Source organism: Canis lupus, chromosome 23 (genome assembly GCF_011100685.1).
Source record: "Canis lupus familiaris isolate Mischka breed German Shepherd chromosome 23, alternate assembly UU_Cfam_GSD_1.0, whole genome shotgun sequence".
NCBI classification, from domain to species: Eukaryota; Metazoa; Chordata; class Mammalia; order Carnivora; family Canidae; genus Canis; species Canis lupus.
The window spans coordinates 4,189,003-4,215,859 of record NC_049244.1 but is presented as its reverse complement, the minus strand read 5'-3'; the positions used below and the strand labels follow the sequence as shown (position 1 = coordinate 4,215,859).

Sequence of the window (26,857 nt, the reverse complement as noted above, 5' to 3'; positions counted from 1 at the left end):
TGCATTATGAGAATCTGCCTGACTATAAAATGATAGTTGGGAATCCACTTGCAGACAATTCCAAGACTTTGAGTGAAAGGGAAGATAAAGGCAGTTTGGATACTATCAAGTTCCCATAGTAAGATGATGCATCTTAGTGAAATATCCCAAAATACTATATATATGTAAGGAACTTTACATTCCATAAAATGTATATTTTCAGTTTAATGTTTTCAGGGCTTTAAGCATTTTAATTTCCTAGAAGGCAAGAATTGTGCCCATGTTAATTTTAACATATAGCTTGTCTGAATTTATACGTTGTTGACCATTTAATGTTTTCAATAAGAAGGATAAGATTGGAGCGCCTGGGTGGCTCAGTACGGTGTCTACCTTTGGTTTGGGTCGTGATCTCAGGGTCCTGAGATCACGGCCCCATGTTGGCCTCCCTGCTCAGCAGGGAGTCTGCTTCTCTCTCTGCCCCTACCTACCTCATGTTTGCTCACTAGCTCACTACTCTCTCTCAAATAAAAAAAGAAGAAGAACAAGATATGTGTTTCAGAAGGCAGAGTTGCTTCCCTTTTTCGCTTTTTGTGGCTCTCTTATGTTTCCTTACTGTGATGTCAAAGTGCCCTTAATATACAGCATTGTATATTCTACCCTGGCATGTAGAATATTTTTTTTAAGATTTTATTTATTTATTCATAGAGACACAGAGAGAGGCAGAGACACAGGCAGAGGGAGAAGCAGGCTCCATGCAGAGGGCCTGACATGGGACTCGATGCAGGGTCTCCAGGATCACACCCTGGGCTGCAGGCGGCGCTAAACTGCTGCGCCACCGGGGCTGCCCCATGTATAATATTCTAAATAAATCATTCTAAGTAAATGCTTGAGTCAATCTTGATTTGCCTTTTTTCCTGAGCATAACCTTAAACGTGACACGTGGGTGGCTCAGCGGTTGAGCGTCTGCCTTCACTTCAGGATGTGATCCCGGAGTTCCAGGATTGAATCCCGCATCAAGCTCCTGCATGGAGTCTACTTCTGCTCCCTCTGCCTGTATCTCTGCCCTCTCTCTGTATCTCATGAATAAAGAAATAGAATCTTAAAAAAAAAAAAAATAACCTCAAACTTCATAATACAATATAGCATGCATCGCATGCATCACAGACGTCCAGCTCTATGTACTAATTAACTACTCCTCTTCAATACAGAACCTGTTTTCCTTTATCACCAAAACTCCACATTGATGGATCTTAGAAACTTCCTTGGTTTAACTGGAGAAATATTAGATCATTTTTCACATCCTGTCTTGTAATTGTATTAAATTAATTGGAAATCATTTGTATTTTGTAGACTGCTGAACAAGAAACTAAAGGCCTTCCAAGTAAGAAAGGAATTGTACAGTCTATTGTTGGTCAAGGCTATCATCGTAAAATAGTTTTGGCATCACAGTCCATACAGAATACTGTATATAAGTAAGTATTTTGCAAAGAGAAAATATAGATACTTCATATTGTCTCACAAATGTTATTTTTGTATAAGAACATACTTAAGGGATCCCTGGGTGGTGCAGTGGTTTAGCGTCTGCCTTTGGCCCAGGGCGCGATCCTGGAGACCCGGGATCAAATCCCACTTCGGGCTCCCAGTGCATGGAGCCTGCTTCTCCCTCTGTCTATGTCTCTGCCTCTCTCTCTCTCTCTCTCTCTCTCTCTGTCTCTGTGTGACTATCATAAATAAATAAAAATTAAAAAAAATTTTAAGAACATACTTAAGACTTACCATTTTATAGGAGAAACCACTTTGTAACTGGCTTTTATTGCTGCTTCTAAAAATAGATGCCCATAAAAAAAAAAATAGATGCCCATATATACGTTCGCAGTGAATATTACCTGACATAGGATTTCAGTTTATTACATCTGTGCTGAAACTGTTGATGCCCTAAGAGACCCTGCTCTATTCAATACCATTATTCAAAATGTCCAGAAGAGGGCATCTTGATGTTTCCTTTTTATGCAATTTATCACTGATGCTTTTCATTTAGGTATTTTCTTTTTTTTTTTTTTTTTAAGATTTATTTATTCATGAGAGGCAGAGACATAGGCAGAGGGAGAAGTAGGCTCCCTGCAGGGAACCCAATGTGGGATTCCATCCTGGATCCTGGGATCATGCCCTAAGCCTAAGGCTGACCCTCAACCCCTGAGCCACCCAGGTGTCCCTCATTTATGTATTTTCTTATAGTCCCTAAAGCTAATTCGTAGTATTTGGAGAGAACGGTACTAATCCGTAAAAGTAACCAAAGCATTAAAAAGCTGTCACATGTAAACTTTCAATTGAATAACTTTTAAGGGGCAGCCCTGGTGGCTCAGCCGTTTAGCGCCGCCTTCAGCCCAGGGTATGATCCTGGAGACCTGGGATCGAGTCCCATGTCGGGCTCCCTGCATGGAGCCTGCTTCTCCCTCTGCCTCTGTCTCTGCCTCTCTGTCTCTCTCTCTCTCTCTCATTAATAAATAAATAAAATATTTTTTTTAAAAATGAGTAACTTTTAAGTACGAACATCTTTATCTTGTATAAAGATTCTAATTTAGAGTTGCTATTATTTCTAAAGTAGTAGGCTTTGTAAAAAATTTCCTGAATTTTTTTTCTTTTCCAAAAAATAAAATTGTTATAATAAAAGTTTCCCCAGGGATCCCTGGGTAGCGCAGCGGTTTAGCGCCTGCCTTTGGCCCAGGGCGCGATCCTGGAGATCTGGGATCGAATCCCACGTCAGGCTCCCGGTGCATGGAGCCTGCTTCTCCCTCTGCCTGTGTCTCTGCCTCTCTCTCTCTCTGTGTGACTATCATAAATAAACGAAAAAAAAAATTAATAAAAGTTTCCCCAAAGTTTTAAAATAGTATCTGGCACACAATATTTTGGTCTTAATTTATAATGCAGACTTTTTTTTTCAAGACTTAAGGTAAAGAATCATTTCCCACAATTTCAAAATTATTACTACTTTCCGGGACGCCTGGGTGGCTCAGCAGTTGGCTCAGGGTGTGATCCTGGGATCCAGGATTGAGTCCCACATCAGGTTCCTTATGGGGAACCCGCTTTTGCCTCCTGTGTCTCTGCCTTTCTCTCTCTCTCTCTCTCTCTCTCTCTCTCTCTCTCTCTCATGAATGAATGAATGAATGAATAAATAAATAAAATCTTTAAAAATATATATATATTATTACTTTTCACTTTTTTTCCCTAATAAAGTTTAGTGTGGTGTGTCAAACCAATAGAAAGTTACATAAAATCTCAAAAAAAATTATAAGACAAAACTTAAAAATTAAGCATTTTCGAAAGCAAGGATCAACCAAAATAAGGCTCAGGGATCCCTGGGTGGCTCAGCGGTTTGGCGCCTGCCTTTGGCCCAGAGCGCGATCCTGGAGTCCCGGGATCGAGTCCCACGTCGGGCTCCCGGCATGGAGCCCGCTTCTCCCTCCTCCTGTGTCTCTGCCTCTCTCTCAATCTCTGTGTCTATCATAAATAAATAAATAAATCTTTAAAAAAAAAAAAAAACAGAATAAGGCTCAGATGTGAAAATCTACTTCCTTTCTTTCCAGTTCTTTCTACACTTGCCCCAGCCCTCAGTACAATTTTACTTGTCTATTACTCTCCAGTTACATTAACATCGACATTGCAGATAACCTTCAAGTTGGTTGCTGTCCTTAGTCCCATTCCTAGAGATACAACTTGTATGATGTATATACTTGCAATCTATTATTCATACATTTTACATTTTATATGTAATATTTAGGATTTAGGTTCTTTAGGATTCTCATAATTGCTTATTTTCAAATTTCTACTTATCGGCAAATTTTCATTTATAATTATATCAGTTTTATTCCTGATAATTGAAAAGTCTTATTTATTTTTAAATTATTTAGCTAATTTGGTTTTGTTCTTTTAAGTGATGGACAATCTTCAGCCATTCCAGTAGCCAGTATGGAGTTTGCAGCCATTTGTCTCAGAAACGCCTTGTTGCTGTTACCCGAAGAACAGCAAGATCCAAAGCAGGAAAATGGATCTAAAAATAGTAATCAGTTAGGTGGGAACACGGAAAGCAGTGAAAGCAGTGAAACTTGCAGGTATTCTAATCCCTTTGGCCTCCTTTGGTGCAGCCCCTCGGGAATGAAGGACTTCATTGTAAGCCTCTTTGTCCTTTAGATGAATTCCTAAAATCTCCAGTCAGAATTCCCTAAATCCCCTGTTTTGAATAATAAGAAAGGAAAATATGAATGTTGAGTATTTCTGGAAGAGAGAAACGAAGACTAAGTGAGGAGAGAACACTGGAAGAGAAGTGGAAAGAAACAGCTTCTCATTGACAAGAGGAATAGGTGTAAAGAAATCTTGTTGCACTCAGTGACGCACTTTGTTTTTACTTGCATTAAAATGAATACTTAGGGACGGCTGGGTGGCTCAGCGGTTGAGTGTCTGCCTTTGGCTCAGGGCATGATCCTGGGGTTCTGGGATGAGTCCCACATCGGACTCCCTGCATGGAGCCTGCTTCTCCTTCTGCCTATGTGTCTGCCTCTCTCTCTCTGTGTCTCATGAATAAATAAAATCTTTTTTAAAAATTATTTTAAAAATCATAAAGAGGGATCCCTGGGTGGCGCAGCGGTTTGGCGCCTGCCTTTGGCCCAGGGCGCGATCCCGGAGACCCGGGATCAAATCCCACATCGGGCTCCCGGTGCATGGAGCCTCCTTCTCCCTCTGCCTGTGTCTCTGCCTCTCTCTCTCTCTCTCTCTCTCTCTGTGACTATCATAAATAAATAAAAATTTAAAAAATAAAAAAATTAAAAAAATCATAAAGAAAATGAATACTTAAATCCTAAAACTTATCATTTCTTCTTAATCTCTGCCTTTTCTCTTAACATACTGTAAACCATTAACCTCCAGAATATTTCTTTAAATTTCTAGTTTTGTAGTATAAGTTCAGTATTATCCCAGTCTCTAGAAATTATGAGAGCTTCTAATAATAGTAAAGCTCCATTATATATAAAGTTCTTTTTACACATGGCACCTTTAAATTCAAGTCTTTCATCCTAGCATTTTTTTTAATTATGGTAGAAATATGTATATATATATTTTTTTAAGAAATATATTTATTAAGGAAAATTTGAAACAAAATTGTGGGGGGTTTAGTTTTATCCTCCAGGGGTTAATAAGTTTTATTATAGGTGATAAACAATCAGAAGACTGAGAAATGTGTGAAAATATAGGGGTGGTTTCCTTTGTAGAGATATTGTTTACAATTAGAAATTTTTAAAAGCAGTATTGTGTATTGAAGGAAAGAAACTGAAATACAGTATAGCTTTAACACATTGGTGATGCCAAGTTACTAAGCATTTTTAATTGATTGTTTTTTGCTCATGTATACATTTGGCATTAAAAAAATTGCATGGAAGTGGGAATAGGGAAACAAAATTTTATATTTAATTGTTTATTTGCTCTTCATAATTCAGAAGCTATCTTTATTTTAGCAGTAAAAGCCATGATGGAGACAAATTCATTCCAGCTCCACCTTCTTCTCCATTGAGAAAACAGGAATTAGAAAACTTAAAGTGAGTATCTAAACAAAATTAATATAGCATATTATTGCATATATGTTATTTTTAATCTTCTTTATTTTGTTAATATTATGAATTGTATTTATGGAAGGTCAAATGTTAAACCAACCTTTCAATCTTAGATAAACCCCACTAACTAGTTTATTATCTATGTATTATCTAACTAACTAGAATGTATTATCTTTTTTACAAATTGTTAGGTTTGATTTATTAATATTTTGTTAAGAATATTTGCTTCTGGCCGGCTCAATCTGTAGAGTATGGGACTCTTGATCTCTTGGGGTCATGAGTGTGAGTCCCATGTTGGAGGTAGAGTTTACCTAAAAATTTGCTTCTAAAAAAAAATAAATAAAAACTAAAAATTTGCTTCTAGGTTCATGAGAAAAGTTGATCCATATTTTTCTTTCCTTGTAATGTTCTTGTCACACTTTGGTTTCAGGGTTATGCTGACCATATAAATGAGTTCAGAAGTGCTTCTTCCTCTTCTATTTTCTGAAAGAGTTTGTGTGAGATAGGTATTACTTCTTCCTCAAATGTTTAATAGAGTTCACCAGGGAAGCAGTCTGGCCTAAAAATTTTTTGTGGGAAATTTTTGATACTGAATTGAAATTCCTCGATAGATGAGAACTATTCAGGTTTCTTTCCTGTTTTAAAAAAATATTTATTTATTGGGGGGAGATGGGAATGCTAGCAGAGGGAAGGAGGCAAAGGGAAGGGGAGAGAGAATCTCAAACTGACTCCCTGCTGACTGTGAGATCCAATGTGGGACTCCAATCCAAGGATTCTGTGATCATGACCTGGGCTGAAGTCAGTGAACTGGATACTTAACAACTGAGAGCCATCAGGATGCCCCTCACATTTTCTATTTCATCTGTATCAATTCGGGTAAAATATACTTTTGTCTGTGTACACTATAAGGCCTTTATTGGTTTGAACAGTCATATGTAAAAGAAATTTAAATCAGGGATGCCTGGGTGGCTCGAGCAGTTGAGCATCTGCCTTTGGCTCAGGGCATGATGCTGGGTCTGGGGATTGAGTCCCACATTGGGCTCCTTGCATGAAGCCTGCTCTCCTTCTGCCTTGTCTCTGCCTCTCTCTGTCTCTCGTGAATAGATAAATAAAATCTTTAAAAGAGGGAAAGAAAGAAAAGAGAAAAGAAAGATAAATTAATTTAAAGCAGTCTTTTAGAGGTGCCTGGTGGGCTCAGTTGGTGGAACATGCAACTCTTTCTTTTTTTTTTTTTTCAAGATTTTATTTATTTGAGAGAGAGCAAGCATGAGCAGGGGGAGGGGCAGAGAGAAAGGTAGAAGCAGACTCCGCAGGACCCCTGGGTGGCGCAGCGGTTTGGCGCCTGCCTTTGGCCCAGGGTGCAATCCTGAAGACCCGGGATCGAATCCCACATCGGGCTCCCGGTGCATGGAGCCTGCTTCTCCCTCTGTGTCTCTGCCTCTCTCTCTCTCTCTCTCTCTCTCTCTGTGACTATCATAAATAAATAAATAAATACATACATACATACATACATACATACTCACTCTGCACTGGGCAGGAAGCCCAATGCAGGGCTATATCCCAGGACCCCAAGATCATGACCTGAGCTGAAAGCAGGTGCTTAACTGACTGAGCCATTCAGGCATCCCGAGCATGCAACTCTTGATCTCAGGGTTGTGAGTTTGAGCCCCATGCTGGATGTAGAGATTACTTAAAAATCCTTAAAGAAAAAAGTAGCCTTTTATATTTAGCCACATACTTAGCACTTTCAGCTGATTCTAGTTTCCATAAGATACCATTTCCCTTCATTCTGAGTATCTTCCTTCAACATTTCTTATAATACAGGTCATTTTCCTAGGGTTTGTTTTTTTTTTTTAAACTATTTAAATCTAGAATTGTCTTCTTCTTTTTTTTTTTAAGATGTTATTTATTCATGAGAGAGACACACACAGAGAGGCAGAGACACAGGCAGAGGGAGAAGCAGGCTACATGCAGGGAGCCTGATGTGGGACTCGATTCCGGGTCTCCAGGATCATGCCCTGGGCTGAAGGTGGCACTAAATCGCTGGGCCACCAGGGCTGCCCAAGAATTGTCTTTATTTCATCTTTATTCTTGGAGGATATTTTCGTTGAGAACAGAACTCTCTCGGTTGGTAGAGTGTATTTTTCCTTTCAGCTCTTTATAAAGGTCACTGCATTATCTTCAACCTCTGTTATTTTTTTTAAAGAGTTTTTCTTTATTCATGAGAGAGACCGAGAGAGAGGCAGAGACATTGAGGGAGAAGCAGGCTCCATGCAGGAAGTTGGATGTAGGACTCGATCCCAGAACCCCGGGATCACACCCTGAGCCAAAGACAGACACTCAACCGCTGAGCCACCCAGGCATCCCTAACCTCTGTTATTTCTGATTAGAAGTTCATAGTCATTGTATTTTTCTGTCTATCTGTAGATTGTCTCTGTTTGCTCTGTTCATAGCAGTTAGACTATGAGGAGTATGATTTTCTTCATTTTTACTCTTGCCTTGGAGTTAGTTGACTTTCTATAAATTTATCTTTAAATACTTTTGATATGTTTTGACCATAATTTCTTCATATTATTTTTGGAACTAGGCTGAATGGTATAGCATTACTTTTAAGAGTGATTTCAATAATAGAACTTAAATTAAAATGGAAACAAAGAACCATTATTTTAAGAGCCATGATTTCTTAAATTCTTGCCTACTGCAGAAGAATGACAGAAGTACATTTAAATATTTATTTAGTTATTCATTGCTGGTAGCATTGTAAATTAATAGATTGTTTTTGGAAAATATTTCATTTATTACCATATTTTCTCCAACAAACAGTGCTAGCCTTAGCCTTGTGAAAGGTACAAGAGAATTAGAGGTAAAGGAAAAAACACTGCCTTCAAAAGCAGATGGTGAGGGGTGCCTGGATATCTCAGTCAGTTGAGTATCTGACTCTTGATTTCAGCTCAGGTACAATTTTAGGACTATGGGATCAAACCCTGAGCTTTGCTTAGCACTCAGTGGGGAGTCTGCTTCCCTCTCCTCCTCCTCCTCCCCTCTCTGAGCTCATAGGCGTGCTCGCTTGCTTACACTCTCTCTCCAATAAATAAGTCTTAAAAAAAAAAAAAAAAGCAAATGGGAAATACTTAGGAGAAAATGATATAGGGAGCCTGGGTGGCTCAGTCTGTTAAGCATCTGCCTTCAGCTCAGGTCATGATCTTAGAGTCCTGGGATCAAGCCCCACATTGGGCTCCCTGCTTGTGGGGAGCCTGCTTCTCCCTCTCCCTTTGCCCCTCCTCCCCACTCATGTTCTCTCTCTCTCTCTCTCTCTCTCATTCTCTCTCTCTCTTCGTTCTCTCTCTCTCATAAATAAATAAATAAGATCTTTTAAAAATGATATTATTTAGTAGCTTAGTTATTAGGTGGTGAAATATGGGATGTCTCTTTTTTCTTGTGATATTTTAGTACCCTGAAAAATGAAAATATGACCTTTTTGTTTCTTTCCATCTGCTCAGAGTGCTCAATCTGATAACAAGGTTTACTGATGACTTGCACCTGTTTTTCTGTGAACCTCCTTTTGATAGAATTTACCATTTTCTTACTGGGTTTTTCATCTTTTTTGTTTCTATTAGAGTTCTTATATATTACAGAAATTGGCCTTTATCATTTCTGAGATTGTTTGATATTTAGTTGTAAAACAGTTTCATTTTTTAAGTATCAAATTTATCACTCTTCTTTACATTTTGTCCATTTCATTTAATGTGTAGAAAGGCCTTCTTGCCTCCAAAGATTAGAAAATAATTCTCCCGTGTGTTCTTCTAACACTGTCACAAGCACCAATCTAAATTTTTGTTTCATTTAGAATCTATCATATAGGGCAGCCCGGGTGGCTCAGCGGTTTAGTGCCACCTTTGGCCCAGGGTGTGATCCTAGAGACCCAGGATCGAGTCCCATATCAGGCTCCCTGCATGGAGCCTGCTTCTCCCTCTGCTGTGTCTATGCCTCTCTCTCTCTCTCTCTGTTTCTCTCATGAATAAATAAATAAAATCTTTTTAAAAATAGAATTTATTATATATAAGCAAAAAAGATAGAGATCTGTTCATTTAATTTTCAAATAAAGAAACAAAGGGGTGCCTGAGTGGCTCAATCAGTTAGGCATCTGCCATGACCTGCGCTCAGGTCATGATCCCAGAATCCTGGGATTATAGGGCCTTTGCTCAGTAGGTTGCCTGCTTCTTTTTTTTTTTTAAAGATTTTATTTATTTATTCATGAAAGACACACACAGAGAGAGAGAGGCAGAGACACAGGCAGAGAGAGAAGCAGGCTCCATGCAGGGAGCCCGATGTGGGACTCAATCCCTGGACTCCAGGATCATGCCCTGGGCCAAAGGCAGGCACTCAACCGCTGAGCCACCCAGGAATCCCAGTTGCCTGCTTCTTTCTCTTTTTGTCTCTCCTCTTGCTTGTGCTCTCTCTCAAACAAATAAAGTATTTTTTAAAAAATAAAGTATGAAACTATAAAATGTTGAGATTTTGTCTAAACAATTTAAAATTACATTTTTATAAAATAGCATGTATATGTTTATTTGCATAAAAAAATTTAGAGAGATCTGTCAAAACCTTCATGATTATCCCTACATGGTGGAATAACTGATTATTTTCTTTTGGATATCTGTTTTTTCAAACTCTTTAAAAAGGAAGATATTTCATTCTTGTTAGTGATGCCCCTCCTTGCATGTCTAGTGTTTTTGGAGGAATATTGGCCAGCTGGTCATGCCCTTCTCTCTCTTCCCCCCGCCCCCCCCCCTTTCTTTCCATTTAAATAAAGATGTGCCTTTTTCTGATGCTGTCAGATCAGTGTGTTCATGACAGGGCATTGCTGTCCATGGGCAAAGGGCTTTATGCACCATGTTCACCTAAACAACAACTTTTTATTTATTTATTTTATTCTGTCAGAGTGTACCATAAATTTTCACTTGCATTAATGCTTTCTCTGTCCTGGGTTTTATCAGGGCAAGGAACTAATGCTCTGATTATATGGAGGAAAATCGTAAATCTCAAGTTAGTTAGATGAGGAATTGGTCATTTAAGATTTTGAAAGTGAAGTTTTGTTTTATTAAAGCCTGACAAAGGTAATTAAATGTTTTATTCAGTAATCTGTAGTTCATTAAAATTTCTTGAATTATCATATGAGTCATAAGATAGCAAGGAAATAAAAATAGTGTAACATATTGCCAGTGAAGAGGTGCCTGTGTGGCTCAGTCAGTTAAGTGTCCAACTTTGGATTTCAGGTCACATCATGATCTCAGGGTCGTGGAATTGAGCCCCGTTTTGGGCTCTGCGCTCAGTGTGGAGTCTGCTTCTGTCCATCTCCCTCTCCCTCTGGCCCCTGTCTCATTTGTATGGGCATGTGCATACTGGCACACGCACGAATCTCTTGCTTGCTCACTCGCTCTGAAATAAATAAATCTTTAAAAGAGATTTCCCATTTGACAATGTATCTTTAGAGATTGCTCTGTATTGGTACAAAGCTCTTTTCATCCTTTCTGATAGGTGTATAGAATTGTATTATATAGATATGCCATAATTTATCATTCTTTTATATTTAGCTGTTTATGTTTTCGGTCGTTGATATTACAAATAATGCTGTAGTGAACATCATTGTACATAGTTTTTAAGGAGAATCCTTAATAAAGTATTTTAAACAATTTTAAATTTGGTTTAATTTTTACAAATTTATTTGAGTACTTATCTTAGGATGGCTTTATGCAATTTAACAAGTATATTATTCTGTAATGGTTGAACAGCTGCAGAGCTGTGAAAATTAATTTTGCCTTCTGAAAATGGCATTAAAGAGAAGGGTATGTGCAGAGTGGCATACACCCTCTTTAAGTTTTGTACCTTTCATGGCACAACTCTTTGCTTTCCACATGCCCTAGTGGGAGGATTGATGATTTTCAGAGAAAATAAAATTACTTCCCTATTTTTGTGGACAGGGACAAAGGGTCTCCTTAGGGAATTCCATCATCATAAAGTGAAGTAAAGATGGGTTTGCTGGTATATATTAACCTTTTTTCTTATGGAGCAGATGGGAGAAAGGAAATGGAACAAGATGGAAGGAGCCTTAGGGTAGATTTATAAAAAGAACTGCTATGCAAGACAGTAGTAATGGTAATGTGGAGACAAATGGTGCAGGAAAGGAGTAGTAAAAGATTTGTGTCCTAATTTTCAGAGCTATAAGAGCTCATAATGCAGTTGGGTGTGTTAAAGGGCAGTTCTGTGGCAGGAGCCAGCTGTCTTCTGTAGATGGAAGAAGACGGAGTAGATTGGTTTTCTGTTAAGATCATGGAATTCTTAGAGATTCCATCCATTTCTGACCTGAATTCTTTTATGTGATTGGAAAGGTCTGTGACTAGTGTATAGTTTAGCTTTTATGGACTATTATATCTGACCCTTTGTGCCCTATAATATCCAAGACATCAATGTAAAACCTCATTTTCTATTTCCAGCATAACTAATATGCAGTAAATTATCATGTGTGTTCTAAGGCCACTTCTTATAGTATGGATTCACAGCCTCTTGAATACTTTGATTTTTTTTTTCATTTGTATATAAATGAAGATGGGTTCCAAAAAATATTCATTCTAATCAAGTTTCAAGTATATTTTTGAAGACAGATGACACCTAAAGCAATTGTGAGAATTCTGTATTAGAATTAAAATCGTTTTACAGAAGAATATTCTCAAAATTAAAACAAATTTGCCCCAAATCAGGAACTATCTCAGAAATCAACTAAGCAGTTTAATTGTGAGGCTCAGATGAACACTATTAGAATATTGTTCAGTTCCTGAATCACTCAGAGCACTGCAAAGCCATTGGTTTCATTCAATTAGGAAAGCAAACACAGATACACACACATACACATTCTACAGCCTTAAATAAGTGCTATGACTTAAAAATTTCAAAATAAAAGGTGATTCTATTTCTGGGTGCTTAGCAAGATAAATGAAAACTTTTTTTTTTTTAAGATTTATTTATTCATGAGAGACACAGAGAGAGAGGCAGAGACACAGGCAGAGGGAGAAGCAGACTCCATTCAGGGAGCCTGATGTGGGACTCGATCCCAGGTCTCCAGGATCACACCCTGGGCTGAAGGCGGCGCTAAACCACTGAGCCACCGAGGCTAGCCTTGGTGCTTACCAAGATAAGTGAAAACTTGTCCACACAATAAATCACAGCAGCTTTACTCATTATAGAAAAATTAGAAATAGCCCCAGTAACCATTAGTAGGAGAATGGATAACTAATAATCTACTGTATACATTGGAGTACTTATTGGCCATAAAAAGCAACAAATTGTTGCACATAAACATTCTTTTATGCAGCATAAGGTACCTAACATATCATTCCATTATGCCATTTATAGGACAGGCTAAACTATACAAAACTAATTTATGTTGATAGAAATCAGGGATCCCTGGGTGGCGCAGCAGTTTAGCGTCTGCCTTTGGCCCAAGGCGCAATCCTGGAGACCCGGGATCGAGTCCCACGTTGGGCTTCCGGTGCATGGAGCCTGCTTCTCCCTCTGCCTATGTCTCTGCCTCTCTCTCTCTCTCTCTCTCTCTCTCTCTGTGACTATCATAAATAAAAATTAAAAAATCAGAGCAGTGGTTGGGAGGAATTGACTGGGAGAATCTTTCTTCAGTGATAGAAATGTTCTGTATCTTAATTGGGCTGGTGGTTACATGTATATATTCAAACTCCTCAAACTGTACACTTAAAGTGATGCATTTTAGTATATATAAATTATATCTCATTAAAATTTTAAGATATTGGGATACCTGGGTGGCTCAGTCGGTAGAGCATGTGACTTTGGATCTCAGGTTGTGAGTTTGAGTCCCATGTTGGGTGTAGAGATTACTAAAAAATTTGAAGTATTTTTAAATTTTACAAAAATTAATATAATTTTAAACATATTCTTTTGGTAAATATAATTTAACTACTAATGACTGATACATGGTCAGTTTCCCTTACATATCACTTACAAGGTGGCGGGACAGGAAAGATTTTATTATTCATAATAATAAAATCATGATATTTATTATTATTTATTAAATAATATTCATGATATTTATTATTAAGATTTTATTTATTCATGAGAAACACAGAGAGAGGCAGAGACAAAGGCAGAGGGAGAAGCAGACTTCCTGTGGGGAGCCCGATATAGGACTCCATCCTGGGGTCACGCCCTGAGCCAAAGTCGACACTCAACCAGTGAACCACCCGGGCGTCCCAAGAACTTTATTTCTTAACAACAGCAAAAAACCTATTTGTATTTAACATGTATTCCTGGGATCCCTGGGTGGCTCAGCAGTTTGGCGCCTGCCTTTGGCCCAGGGCGTGATCCTGGAGACCCGGGATCGAGTCCCACATCGGGCTCCCTGCACGGAGTCTGCTTCTCCCTCTGCCTGTGTCTCTGCCTCTCTCTCTCTCTGTATCTCTCATGAATAAATAAATAAAATCTTTAAAAAAATATGAAGAAATTAAAAAAAAAATAGCATGCATTCTTTAAACCCAAGATTGCAGTGTCCAGTACCAGAGCCACTTACCATATCACTACTAAGCACATAAAAGTTACACTATTGGGCAGCCCGGGTGGTTCAGTGGTTTAGTGTCGCATTCAGCCCAAGGTGTGATCCTGGAGATCCGGGATCAAGTCCCACTTGGGGCTCCCTGCACGGAGCGCTACTTCTGCCTGTGTCTCTGCCTCTCTCTCTGTCTCTCTGTCTCTCTCTCTCTCTCATGAATAAATAAAATATTAAAAAAAAAAAGGTGCGCTGTTTAAGTGTATGGTACAATAAGGGATTTCAAAACTACCAAAAATAATGTAAAATGTATCAGTAATGTTTATATTGATTATATGTTGAAATGATTTTTTTTTATAAAGATTTTATTTATTCATGAGAGACACAGAAAGAGAGGGAGAGAGAAGCAGGCTCCATGCAGGGAGCCCGACGCGGGACTCGATCCCAGGTCTCCAGGATCACACCCTGGGCCAAAGGCAGCGCTAAACCGCTGAAGCCACCCGGGCTGCCCTGAAATGATACTTTAGATAGATTATTTTAAATATGTCAAAACTGGGCAGCCCCGGTGGCACAGCGGTTTAGCGCCTCCTGCAGCCCAGGGTGTGATCCTGGGGACCCGGGATCGAGTCCCACATCAGGCTGCCTGCATGGAGCCTGCTTCTCCTTCTCCCTGTGTCTCTGCCTCTCTCCCTCTCTCTCACTCTCTCTCTCTCTCTCTGAATAAATAAATAAATCTTTAAAAAATAAATAAATAATAATAAATATGTTAAAACTAATGCACCTGTTTCTTCTACTTTCTTTAATGTGTCCACTAGAAAATGTAAAGTACACTTTACAGCTCCAGTTACATTTCTATTGGACAGTGCTCTCTGAGTTTTTACTTTATCTTAGACTGCACGTGTTTACATGAGTTGATTGAGGCAGTCTTCAAGCAGACTCCTACTGAGTGCAGAGCCCTTTGTCAGGCTTGATCTCAACCATTCATGAGATCACGATCTGAGCCCAAACCAAGAGGCAGATAGATGCTTAACTGCTTAAGGGTCTGAGTCACCCAGGCGCCCCTGCTCTGAGTTTTTAGAACCCTGTTTGAATTGTTTGTATTTGTTGATACATGGTTTTTACAAATGTCTAATATTGTTACTATGCCAGTTTTCTTACATGCCATAATTTTAGCCATCTCTTCAGAGAAATTTTTATCTTAAAAGCCCTAATTAAAAAAAAAAAAAAAAAAAGCCCTGATTTCCAAATGAATCTTATTAGAATGTAGACCCTTCAGGCACCTGGGTGCCTCAGTAAGTAAAGCGTCTGCCTTCAGCTCAGGTCATGATCCTAAGGGATTCAGCCTGTCTTCAGGCTTGTTGCTCAGCGGGGAGTCTGCTCCTTCTGCTCATGGGCACGCCGCTCTCTCCCTTTCTCTCTTAAATACAATCTTTAAAAAAAAAAAGAATAGAGACACTTATGCAGGATTGATATTTTGGCCATCTGCTTTGATTTAAATATTGATGTTGCCACATGCATTTGAGAGAGAATGATTTTCTTATACAGTGATTAGTTATAAGGGTATATTTTTAAGATCTTATTTAACAAAACATTTTTTTACTTTCTACTGATAGCTTATGTTTTTAAAACACTGAGATATAATTCACAAACCATGCAATTTACCCATTTAAAATTTACAACCCAGTGGTTTTTAGTGCATAGTTGTGCAACCATCACCACCGTCAATTTTAGAACACTTTCATCACCTCAAAAAGAAACCATGCAACCCTTAGCTATCATCCCTTTGCCCCCAGTATACTCCCCAGCCCTAATTATTCTAGCTCTATAGATTTTTCTATTCTGGACTTTCATATGGATGGAATCAATGTTGGAGGCTTTTATGACTGGCCTCTTTCACGTAGGATAGTGAATGTTTTCAAGGTTTATCCAAGTTGTAGCAAGTATCATACTTGTTTTTATTGAATAATATTTCATCATATGGACACACCACATTTTATTTATCCTTTCATTCATTATAGACATTTGGATTATTTGTCTTTTTTAAGAAATTTATTTTTTAAGATTTATTTATTCATGAGAGACACAAAGAGAGGCAGAGACGTAGGCAGAGAGAGAATCAGGCTCCTCACAGGGAGCGGAATGGGGGACTCGGTCCCAGATCCCAGGATCATGCCCTGAGCAAAAGGCAGATACACAACTGCTGAGTCACCCAGGCATCCTACAGACTGATGCTTTTGAGCTTCTTTTCATGTTCTTATTGGGCATTTGTATATCTTCCTTGGAGAAATGTTTATTCAGATCTTCTTTCTATTTTGTAATTGGGTTATTGCCCTTTTATTGTGTTGTAAGAGTTCTTTATACATTCTAGACACAAGACCCTTATCATAGTTTACAATTATTTTTCCCATTCTATCAGTTATCTTCTTACTTTTTTGAAGGTAAACTTTGAGTCCCAGAAGTTTTTCATTTTAATTGAGGTAAAAAAAATAAAATTGAAGTGAAATTTTTTTAGTTTGATAAAGTTCAACTTATCTATTTTTTTTTTTAAAGATTTATTTTAGAACGTGAGTGGTGGGAGGATGGGGTGAAGGGAGAAGGAGGGAAATCCAAGCAGATTCCCCACTGAGCATGAAGCCCAACACGGGTTTGATCCGAGGACCCTGAGATGATGGCTCAAGCTAAAACTAAGCCTGACATCCAACTGACTCAGCCACCCAGGCACTTCTTGTTTGTTTTATTTTCTTTCTTTCTTTTATTGATCATACTTTTTTCTTTTTCTTTTTTTTTTTTTTTAAGATTATATTTATTTATTTGAGAGAGAGAGAACACAAGCAGGGACAAAGGGAGAAGGAGTCCTGGCCAAGCAGGGAGCCCGACATGGGGCTCAATCCCAGGACCCTGAGATCATGACCTGAGCTGAAGGCAGACACTTAACCAACTGAGCCACCCAGTTGCCCCTTGGTCATACTTTTTGTGTCCTATCTAAGAATCCATTGCCAAATCCAAGGTCATAAGGGTTGGCCCTTATGTTTTCTTCTTTTTTTTTTTTTTTTTTTTTTAAGATCTTATTTATTTATTCATGAGAGACAGAGAGAGAGAGAGAGGCAGAGACACAGAGGAGAAACAGGCTCCCTGCAGGAAGCCCGATGTGAGACTAGATCCCGGGACTCCAGGATCACGCCCTGGGCTGAAGGCAGGCGCCAAACCGCTGAGCCACCCAGGGATCCCCCTTATGTTTTCTTCTAAGAGTTTTATAGTTTTTACCTGTTACATTTAGGTCTTTTATCTGTTTTTCCATTAATTTTTATATATGATATGAAGTAAGGGCTCAACTTAATTCTTTTGTGTATTAGTACCTTATTGTTTTTAAAAGATTTTATTTATTTATTCACGAGAATCAGGGGCAGGTTCAGAGAGAGAGAAGCAGGCTCTGCTTGGAAAAGAGAGCCTGATGTGGGACTTGATCCCAGGACCCCAGCATCACAACCTGAGCTAAAGGCAGACACTTAACCTTCTGAGCCACCCAGGTGCCCCCATACTAGTGCTTTATTAACAGGAAAGAAATAAGTTCATAGGATTAGTCACATATTAACATTTCCTTGTTGCATAGTGGTTTAATAGCCAGCTTGGGTGTGTACTGAGTCTTAAATATTGCATATTCTAGGACATCTTTGTTACTCATTCTGAGATTGTGATATTAATTGAACTTTTAATTTCTAAAACTAAAATGGAGGCTGCTCTAGAACTCGAAAGTAAGTGTAACAGAACTTGAAAAGGGTAGGAAATAATTTGGGGGCCTACATGGGAAATATCTGTATTAGAAATTAAAAATCATAGGGATGTCTGGGTGGCTCAGTGGTTGGGCGCATCTGCCTTCAGCTCAGGTCGTGATCCTGGAGTCCCGGAATCAAGTCTCACGTCGGGCTCCCTGAATGGAGCCTGCTTCTCCCTCTGCCTGTGTCTCTGCCTCTCTCTTTCTGTGTCTCTCATGAATAAATAAATAAATAAATATTTTTTTAAAAAAATTAAAAATAGGATCCCTGGGTGGCGCAGCGGTTTGGCGCCTGCCTTTGGCCTAGGGCGCGATCCTGGAGACCCGGGATCGAATCCCATGTCGGGCTCCCGGTGCATGGAGCCTGCTTCTCCCTCTGCCTGTGTCTCTGCCTCTCTCTCTCTCTCTCTCTGTGACTATCATAAATAAATAAAATTAAAAAAAAAAAATTAAAAATAGCACACAGAGTAAAAATGAAATTTCTATTTGCCTTTTTTTTATATATAAGAAGCTCAAAAATGGATTAAAAGAAGTATTCAGGGACGCCTGGATGGCTCAGTGGTAGAGCATCTACCTTTGGCTCAGAGCGTGATCCTGGATTCTCCGGATCGAGTCCCACATCGGGCTTCTTGCATGGAGCCTGCTTCTCCTCCCTCTGCCTCTCTTTCTGTGTCTCTCATGAATAAATAAAATCTTAAAAAAAAAAAAGAAGTATTCAGATCAAATTACTCTACAAGCATAAATAATAGAACTTTTATTAGTTCATTTAGAATCTGATGTAATACTCAGTGAATGATTTCCCATTCAATTAAGAGGGCCCTCCCATGACCCAGTGTTTATGAGAGAAGATGAATCAAACAAATGGTTGATAACATAAATATTATAGGTAGTCCTCATGTACTTAGGAAATCCAGTTTCTTTTAGTGTTATCCTGTTGTAGCTCATGAGACATACCTAAAACAGAATTATAGCTAATAATCTTTTGAATCTCCTGTTGCTTGTATAAATGAGTGTGTGGTCCTGCTGAAATGTATCCATCTATAATCAACCCTACCAAAGAAAACCTGTATGTGTGGCACTTCCTTCACATCATCAACAATGTTCATCAATTGGCAGAGTTCGAGTAATTCTTCAGTGTGCTGTCATTCTGTGTAAGCCCCATACGGCCACTGCTGACATTGGACAAATCATTTAACCTCTATAGGCCTTACAATTCTCTTCTGTCAAGAAAGCGAATTGGGTTGGGTGATCTTCAGGTCCCGTTTGTATATAAAATGCTGTCTATGACTTTATGAATTTTATTTGCTGGACTGGGTTAGGACTGGGTCATTTGAGATCCTAGATTTAGTTGAAAAAGCCTTTTTTCAGCTTCTTTGTGTTGGGCTTCTATTTGTTTTGGATTTCGGGGTGTGTTTGTCAGCGTTTTTGCACAGATCTGTTACTAGAAAGCAAAATGTTTACAAAACACATGAAGTGAAAAACATTTAACTTTTAAGTTTTCTAAAGATTTGAAAGTTGACAAGTTTAACATTTTCGAGATTATTATAGAAATGGAAATAGGTTGACAGACTTTATTTTAAAGTAGACTCTGCTTTATAGCACTATAAAGCTCAAACTCATGACCCTGAGATCAAGAGTGGAGTGCTAAAAAAAAAAAAGAGTGGAGTGCTCTACCAACTGAGCCAGCCAAGCGCCCGATTTTTTTTTTTAATTATATAATCTAGTAACCATATTCATCTTGGAAGAGATGCTTCATTGGATTTTTTGGCCAGTTTTTCAAACATGTTTGCCATAAGATTGTTTCTTTTGACACATGGTGATTGACTAGATTTACCCCCATTTTAGCCTTTTTTATTAAGGGTTAAACTATTTCAAACATTTGGTTTAGATTCACGTAACTCACGGAATATCTGACTTGACAGATTTTAATGCCTAGTTTTATATGCCTTGTTGCTGTAATTTGATGCTTTAAGGAAAGTCCCCACCCCCATTTCTTCCCTTTCTTTTTTCCTGTCTTTTTTGTTTTTTCTTTTCCAAGGGTTGGCATTCTGTGAATCTAGAGCAAGCTCCTCCCACTTGGAGAGGAGAGTGTGGGGTTGAGTCAGATCCTCCATGGTGGGGGGGATGGGAGGGGTGGGAAGCTAGTGTGTCTCTTCCCTTGAGGTATGGTTCTTCCAGTCTGATGAACTGTCAGATCCACTGTGTGGTTGGTAAAGCAGATTGGACAGTGACTCGAAGAAATAGGGGGGGGGGGGGCTGTTCAGTATTTTAAGTAGCAACTCTTGAAAGTAAAGTAATTTCTCCAGGGGCTTACTAGAGAGAGCTCTATGTGCTTCTGGTGTCACCATTCAGTAGGAATTATGCAGAATGGAGTATTGTTTCCTAGAGGAAAGATGGGTGAGTGTGGTGAGAGGTTGGGGTTGGTTGTGAGGCGCTAAGGGAAGAGGAGCCATAAATGTTAGTTTTCGTTTTGTGCAGTGAAACTTGGTTAATCCTGTCAGTCTTGATAAGAATGCCAGACACAGAGTTCTGCATTCACATACTTAAATATTTTTGCAAAGAAAGATTATTATTAGAATCTTCTATACTGTTGTGATTTGATATGATACCTTCTGGGAAAAGAGGTAAAAGCTGAAGAAACCAAATTTTTACCTGGTACGTAACTGTAGTTTGGACTTCCTGGATAACAGGAACCTGCTGCAATCTTACATGACTGATTTCTGGACCCAAAGTGGGCTTGACAGTGGGCTGGAGCAGTAATAGCCCCCTACTGTCAGGGAGAGGCCAGGGCAGGCTTTTCCCAGCAAGCCTGCCTGAGAGCCTGCCTGACGTGCGGCAGTCCTAGATGATAGGCCCCAAAGCGTGCAGGATGACTCTCCTGTCTGTGGGAGCTGGGAAGGAGGTAGCTTCACCATTGAGACAGGTGGAGGTCTGGGTGTCTGGAGCAGTAAGTGAAAAGATATCCAGAGCTGTGGTCTTCAGTGATGACCTGTGTAATACCTACTGCACAAATGCTGAGGAATTGCTCTAGTCTTTGTGTAGGAAACACAAAGCTTCTGCTTTTAAGGAGCTTATATTTTGCCCTGACCTTTGGCCACATCACAGATGAAAACAGTATTAAACTTTATGATTTTCGAGCAGCGCCGGTGGCCCAGCGGTTTAGCGCCACCTTCAGCCCACAGGTGTGATCCCAGAGACCTGGGATCGAGTCCCACATCGGGCTCCCTGCATGGAGCCTGCTTCTCTCTCTGCCTGTGTCTCTGCCTCTCTCTGTCTCTCTGTCTCTCTCTCTGTCTCTCATGAATAAATAAATAAAATCTTTACCAAATAAATAAATAAATAAACTTTATGAGTTTCATTCATATGGGTCCCAAGCTGATAGTGGTCTTGTGCCTCCGTAGACCTAGGCCTTAAAAGTCCTTTTCTTCATAAGCAGTACACACCTGGCTGATGAATGGGTGTTCATGGCCATTTTAACATAGTACAAATAAGCCAAAAGAGGAAATTAAGTCATCCTAATCTCACAACACAGAGCTAAACCCTGAGGAGCTTCTGCACAAAGGAGCTAACTAGCCAGTGCCTTCCATCTTTGGGCCCTTGCTTCTTCCATCAGAGAGAGGATGCTCCCCAGAGGTTGTGGCCACAGGGCAGCCCAGATTTTTTTCTCAAAAAATCCCTTTGAGAAGGACATTGCTTGCCGGCTCTTACTCCTGTGAACAGGGTTCAGATTTTAAATTCTAGGCTTCGTAAGAAAATTTAAACTTTGTTTGGATTTCATTCTGTTTTCTTCCCTTTTAAAGAAACAAGCATGGGGCACCTGGATGACTCAGTCAGTTAAGCGTCTGCCTTCAGCTCAGGCCGTGATCTCAGGGTCCTGGGATCGAGCCCCACATCAGGCTCCCTACTCAGGGGAGTCTGCTTCTCCCTGCTTTCTGCTCTCTCTGCTTATTCTCCCTCTCTCAAATAAGTGAAATCTTTTTTAAAAATAAAGAGACAAGGGATCCCTGGGTGGCTCAGCGGTTTAGCGCCTGCCTTTGGCCCAGGGCGTGGTCCTGGAGTCCAGGGATCGAGTCCCACGTCAGGCTCCCTGCATGGAGCCTGCTTCTCCCTCTGCCTGTGTGTCTGCCTCTCTCTCTCTCTCTCTCTCTCTCTCTCGATCTCTCTCTCTCTCATGAATATATAAATAAAATCTTTTTTAAAAAATAAATGAAGAGGGATCCCTGGGTGGCGCAGCGGTTTAGCGCCTGCCTTTGGCCCAGGGCGCAATCCTGGAGACCCGGGATCGAATCCCACATTGGGCTCCCGGTGCATGGAGGCTGCTTCTCCCTCTGCCTATGTCTCTGCCTCTCTCTCTCTGTGTGTGACTATCATAAATAAATAAAAATTAAAAAAAAAAACTTAATAAAAAATAAAAATAAATAAATAAATGAAGAGGCAAGCTTGAGTACCTACAGTTGTATACACCGTTACATACGCATTAGAAAAACTATAACAATCTTTTCTTTCTACTTTATTTTCAGGCAGTCTTGTAAACTGATAGTGAAGTAATAGGATGGGAAGGGCAGTGAATTCGGAGTCCATGATGTTAAATGTTAGACCTAACTCTAATCACATACTCTAAGCTACAGAATATATTTATAATAACTTTGGGTTTCAGTCTCTACCTTCCTAAAACAAGGGACCACATTAGGCACCCTTTCAGCACCTACGATTATAGCCTGAGGCCATAAATCTAAATTTCCTTGTGTCTCCTCCCTGGCCAGTCTACTTTTCTGTGTAGATCCCAACAACAACCCAGATCCCAACAATCCAATTTTCCAAGGTCCGAACAACCAGAACTCATCCAGTGAAGAGTATACAGCAAGCTACTTCTGGATTTGCCTAGCTGTGCTTTTAAAGGGCCATTTCTATAAGAATTTCGGATTATCAGAAAACTGCAGTGCTATGGGAGTTGCATTCTTCCTTAGACTGAAATTACAACCCGAATGCACTTAATGATACACATATGTACTGTAATTTGTAAACATAACTCAAAACTCTGTATCTAAGTTGGGTCATTTGCGGTTGGCCATTCAGACCTCATTTCTATTTGACAGAGGTTTATTTTAAGATTGCTTTTTGGAGCAGTTGTTTAACATTCAGGTGATCTATTAGTGTCAAGTCTTTTGCAAGACCTGTTTTTTTTTTTTCTTTATTCTTTATTATTCTTGGAACGTTCTTTTTCCTTTAATAAAAAGATATATATACTAATGGTAGAAAATTAAGAGCCCCTCTATAAAATGCTTTGAAAAGAAATTGCAGTTATTACTGAAAATGCCAATTCAGTTTAAAATATTCAAGAGAAGCCAGTCAATAGTCTTCACAACCTTGAAGCAGACTCGCCTCCCTCTGAACCAATGATCTGCTATACCTCTGAGACAATCCGACAGAAAAGTCTTTCGACATCTTACACTAAACAGTTCAAGACACCCAAGACGTAGGCACGGGCCTGTTTTAAATGAGCTGCCCATTAAGTAGAAAACCAAGCAGAAATTTAGCTTTCCAGCCCACCTTAGCAAAGTCAATATAACTTAATTTTTTTTACCTTCACGTGTATTTATTCAGCCTTGTTTCTTTCTTGAATATTCATTTAGGGTGATAGTACCCATATGAATGAAATTCTTTTAGTTTATCTTGATACTGTTACTTAAGAACTATAGAGTTAACAGGTTCAGAGAAGAACACTTTAAGCTAAATGGATTTTTTAATGAGTAAATTGTGTTTCTTAGTGAAATGAGTTTGAAAGAATATCTGCCTCTGTAGCTTTATTTCTAGGATGTTAAATGTTCTGTGGGAAGTAAATTCTCACTAGGCCATTAACTATGTTATTTTTTTTTTTTTTAATTTATGATAATCACAGAGAGAGAGAGAGAGGCGGAGACATAGGCAGAGAGAGAAGCAGGCTCCATGCACCAGGAGCCCGATATGGGATTCGATCCCGGGTCTCCAGGATCGCGCCCTGGGCCAAAGGCAGGCGCTAAACCGCTGCGCCACCCAGGGTTCCCCTGTTATTTTTTTTTATAGGCTAAGTATATATTGTAACTCCTTTTGGTTTTGTTGGAGATGGGGGTGAGTTGGATGGAAGCTAAAGATGGTTTAGGCAAATAGCCACACTGTGCCTCAAATGGTAGTTCTATGTCATCCTAATTCTTACCATTACTATTGTGGCTTCCTCTCTTCTTTTCCAGTGTCCAGATTGTCACAGCTATAATTAGGACATTCTTTCCTGTTTAGTAGCAGATACAACCATTGTCCATTTTGTAATTCAAGTTTTCAACCCTTCCCTTTTGTGTTCCAGATGCTCCATACTTGCCTGTAGTGCTTACGTGGCTCTGGCTTTGGGTGATAACCTTATGGCTTTGAATCATGCAGATAAACTTCTTCAGCAGCCCAAGCTGTCAGGATCACTTAAGTAAGTGTGACTTGCCCTGTGTGTCCCGGGTTCGTTTTGTTTGGAGGTTTTCAGTTAGTTTGTGGTGCATATTGCTGCTTACTCCCCCAGTGGGATATATTATCTAGACAAAGCAACAACTGATTGAAACATTAATTTGGTAGGTCTGTGTTAGGCTCTTTAGCCTTGCTGTACCTCAGAGATTCAGGGAAATAGTGTTCACTCTACTGAGCATCAGGAGGTAGCAACTTTGCACTCTCTAGTGTCCACTACTAGGCCAGACTGGAGTGTGTTTTCGCGTATTAGTCCCAAAAATAAGGTCAGTCCTCAGGAAGAAGACCCACAGTAAAAGGACTTTAGTCAGCATGATAGATCTGCTTCAAGGAATGCAATTTAAATAGGCAAATAAGAATTGAGACTATAGGAATTTTATTCAAACTTCAGATTAGTGACATTGTCATTCTACAATCTGCTAAAGCATGTCTTTCCTTTTATGGAGACTGAATGAGATGCAGCATTCTTTGAGTCTTTATATGATGCCCATGCTAGAAATTTTATTCAACACTACAAATACTCTGTATAACGTTAGAACAGTTGTTTTTTCATTCATCCTGTGAGTATATAAGCTATAATCTCCAAAGTAAAATTACTTTTTTGCCTTTGAAGTGATCTGTTTTTGAAGTAGTTCTTTGAATGTATGTGTTTGGCTTTTAATTTATGTGTTACTGGCTTGTGGATACTACTTTAATTAAATTTTTAAATTATATTTTCTCATAATTAAAGTTACTGATTTTTTAAAAACTTGTCATTTCTGTTAGGGTATTTGGTGGACAAGCAAAATAAAAGATCATTGCAGCCCCTGGTAGTTAAAAGAAATTGCTTAAGAATTAAAGAGCCCGGGCAGCCCCAGGTGGCTCAGCGGTTTAGTGCTGCCTTCAGCCCAGGGTGTGATCCTGGAGACCCAGGATCGAGTCCCACGTCAGGCTCCCTACATGGAGCCTGCTTTTCCCTCTGCCTGTGTCTCTGCCTCTCTCAGTCTGTGTGTCTCTCGTGAATAAATAAAATCTTAAAAAAAAAAAAAAAAAAAGAAAAAAGAATTAAAGAGCCCTTGAGTGTTTGTAAATCCCTTAAAAAGTCATATTGAAAAGAGCCAAAAGGGGATCCCTGGGTGGCGCAGCAGTTTGGCGCCTGCCTTTGGCCCAGGGCGCGATCCTGGAGACCCGGAATCGAATCCCACGTCGGGCTCCCGGTGCATGGAGCCTGCTTCTCCCTCTGCCTGTGTCTCTGCCTCTCTCTCTCTCTCTCTCTGTGCGACTATCATAAATAAATAAAAATTAAAAAAAAAAAAAAAAAAAAAAGGAAAAGAGCCAAAAGGGGAGCCCCGGTGGCCCAGCAGTTTAGTGCCGCCTTCAACCTGGGGTGTGGTCCTGGAGACCTGGGATCGAGTCCCATGTCGGGCTCCCTGCGTGGAGCCTGCTTCTCCCTCTGCCTGTGTCACTGCCTCTCTTTTTCTCTGTGTCTGTCATGAATAAATAAATAAAATATTATAAATAAATAAATAAAGCCTAAAATTTGAGGATTTGAGATTCATGGGGACAGATTCAGTTGGGGCAGGTGAGACCTAGCTGGCCATTTAAAAGGAGGACTAGAGGATGCCTAACTGGCTCAGTTATTTTCTTTTTTCTTTTTATTTTTTTATTTATTCATGAGAGACGCAGAGAGAGAGAGGCAGAGAGAGAGAGGCTGCCCTGGTTCCCATGCCCCAAGGAGTATAGAGATTACTTGAAAATAAAATCTTAAAAGAACTAAAATAGGGATCCCTGGGTGGCGCAGCGGTTTGGCGCCTGCCTTTGGCCCAGGGCGCGATCCTGGAGACCCGGGATCGAATCCCACATCAGGCTCCCGGTGCATGGAGCCTGCTTCTCCCTCTGCCTGTGTCTCTGCCTCTCTCTCTCTGTCTCTCTGTGACTATCACAAATAAATAAAAATTAAAAAAAAAAAAAAAAAAAAGAACTAAAATAAAAGGAGGAGAGTAGATTTTGACTTGTGGAGATGAAACCAGGCTTGCTCCAGAAAGCCAGGCCCCGGGGGAGCAGCAGGTGTGCCCTGCCCGGGACACTGTCTGGTAGGATCAGAGCAATTTTTGAGGGGGTAGGAATATTGACTGGATATAGAAAAGTGGGACCAAATGTGGAAAACTGTAAATAGAAGTTTTGTTTTGTTCTCAGGTAGGAAAAGTCATTAAGATTTTCAGCAAAGGTATATATATCTCATTCTGTTTTAATTTTGAAAAATCTATCAAGTGATCATAGAGAAAAATGGCCTGTAAGTAAAAGACCTGAAGAAGCAGGCTATTATAAGCCAGGAGGATGCATATCTGTCCTAAAACATCAATGGGCATAAAAAAGATTATTTGAAAAGCAGAGAATCTTTGGGATAGAAGTAAAGTTGATCTGACCCAAATCTGTTCCCAGTCCAGTCTGGTACTCTGGTGTCTTTTGACTTTT

General features: G+C 39.6%; 1 protein-coding gene across 6 annotated transcripts in view; it reads left to right on the top strand.

Moving 5' to 3' along the window:
- Window positions 1–26,857, top strand: part of CNOT10 (CCR4-NOT transcription complex subunit 10) — a 74,630-nt gene that overhangs the window by 38,966 nt on the left and 8,807 nt on the right. For 5 of the 6 annotated variants that reach the window (XR_005376809.1, XM_038570335.1, XM_038570336.1 and 2 more), the window contains 4 exons: window positions 1,330–1,451; window positions 3,912–4,088; window positions 5,484–5,564; window positions 24,258–24,371. Coding sequence is in view for 5 of the 6 variants with exons in the window: in XM_038570335.1 (XP_038426263.1) it covers window positions 1,330–1,451; window positions 3,912–4,088; window positions 5,484–5,564; window positions 24,258–24,371 (494 nt within the window). In the remaining variant the exon portion in view is untranslated. The remainder of the gene's footprint in view (window positions 1–1,329; window positions 1,452–3,911; window positions 4,089–5,483; window positions 5,565–24,257; window positions 24,372–26,857) is intronic. The other variant, XM_038570333.1, reaches the window with a different exon arrangement.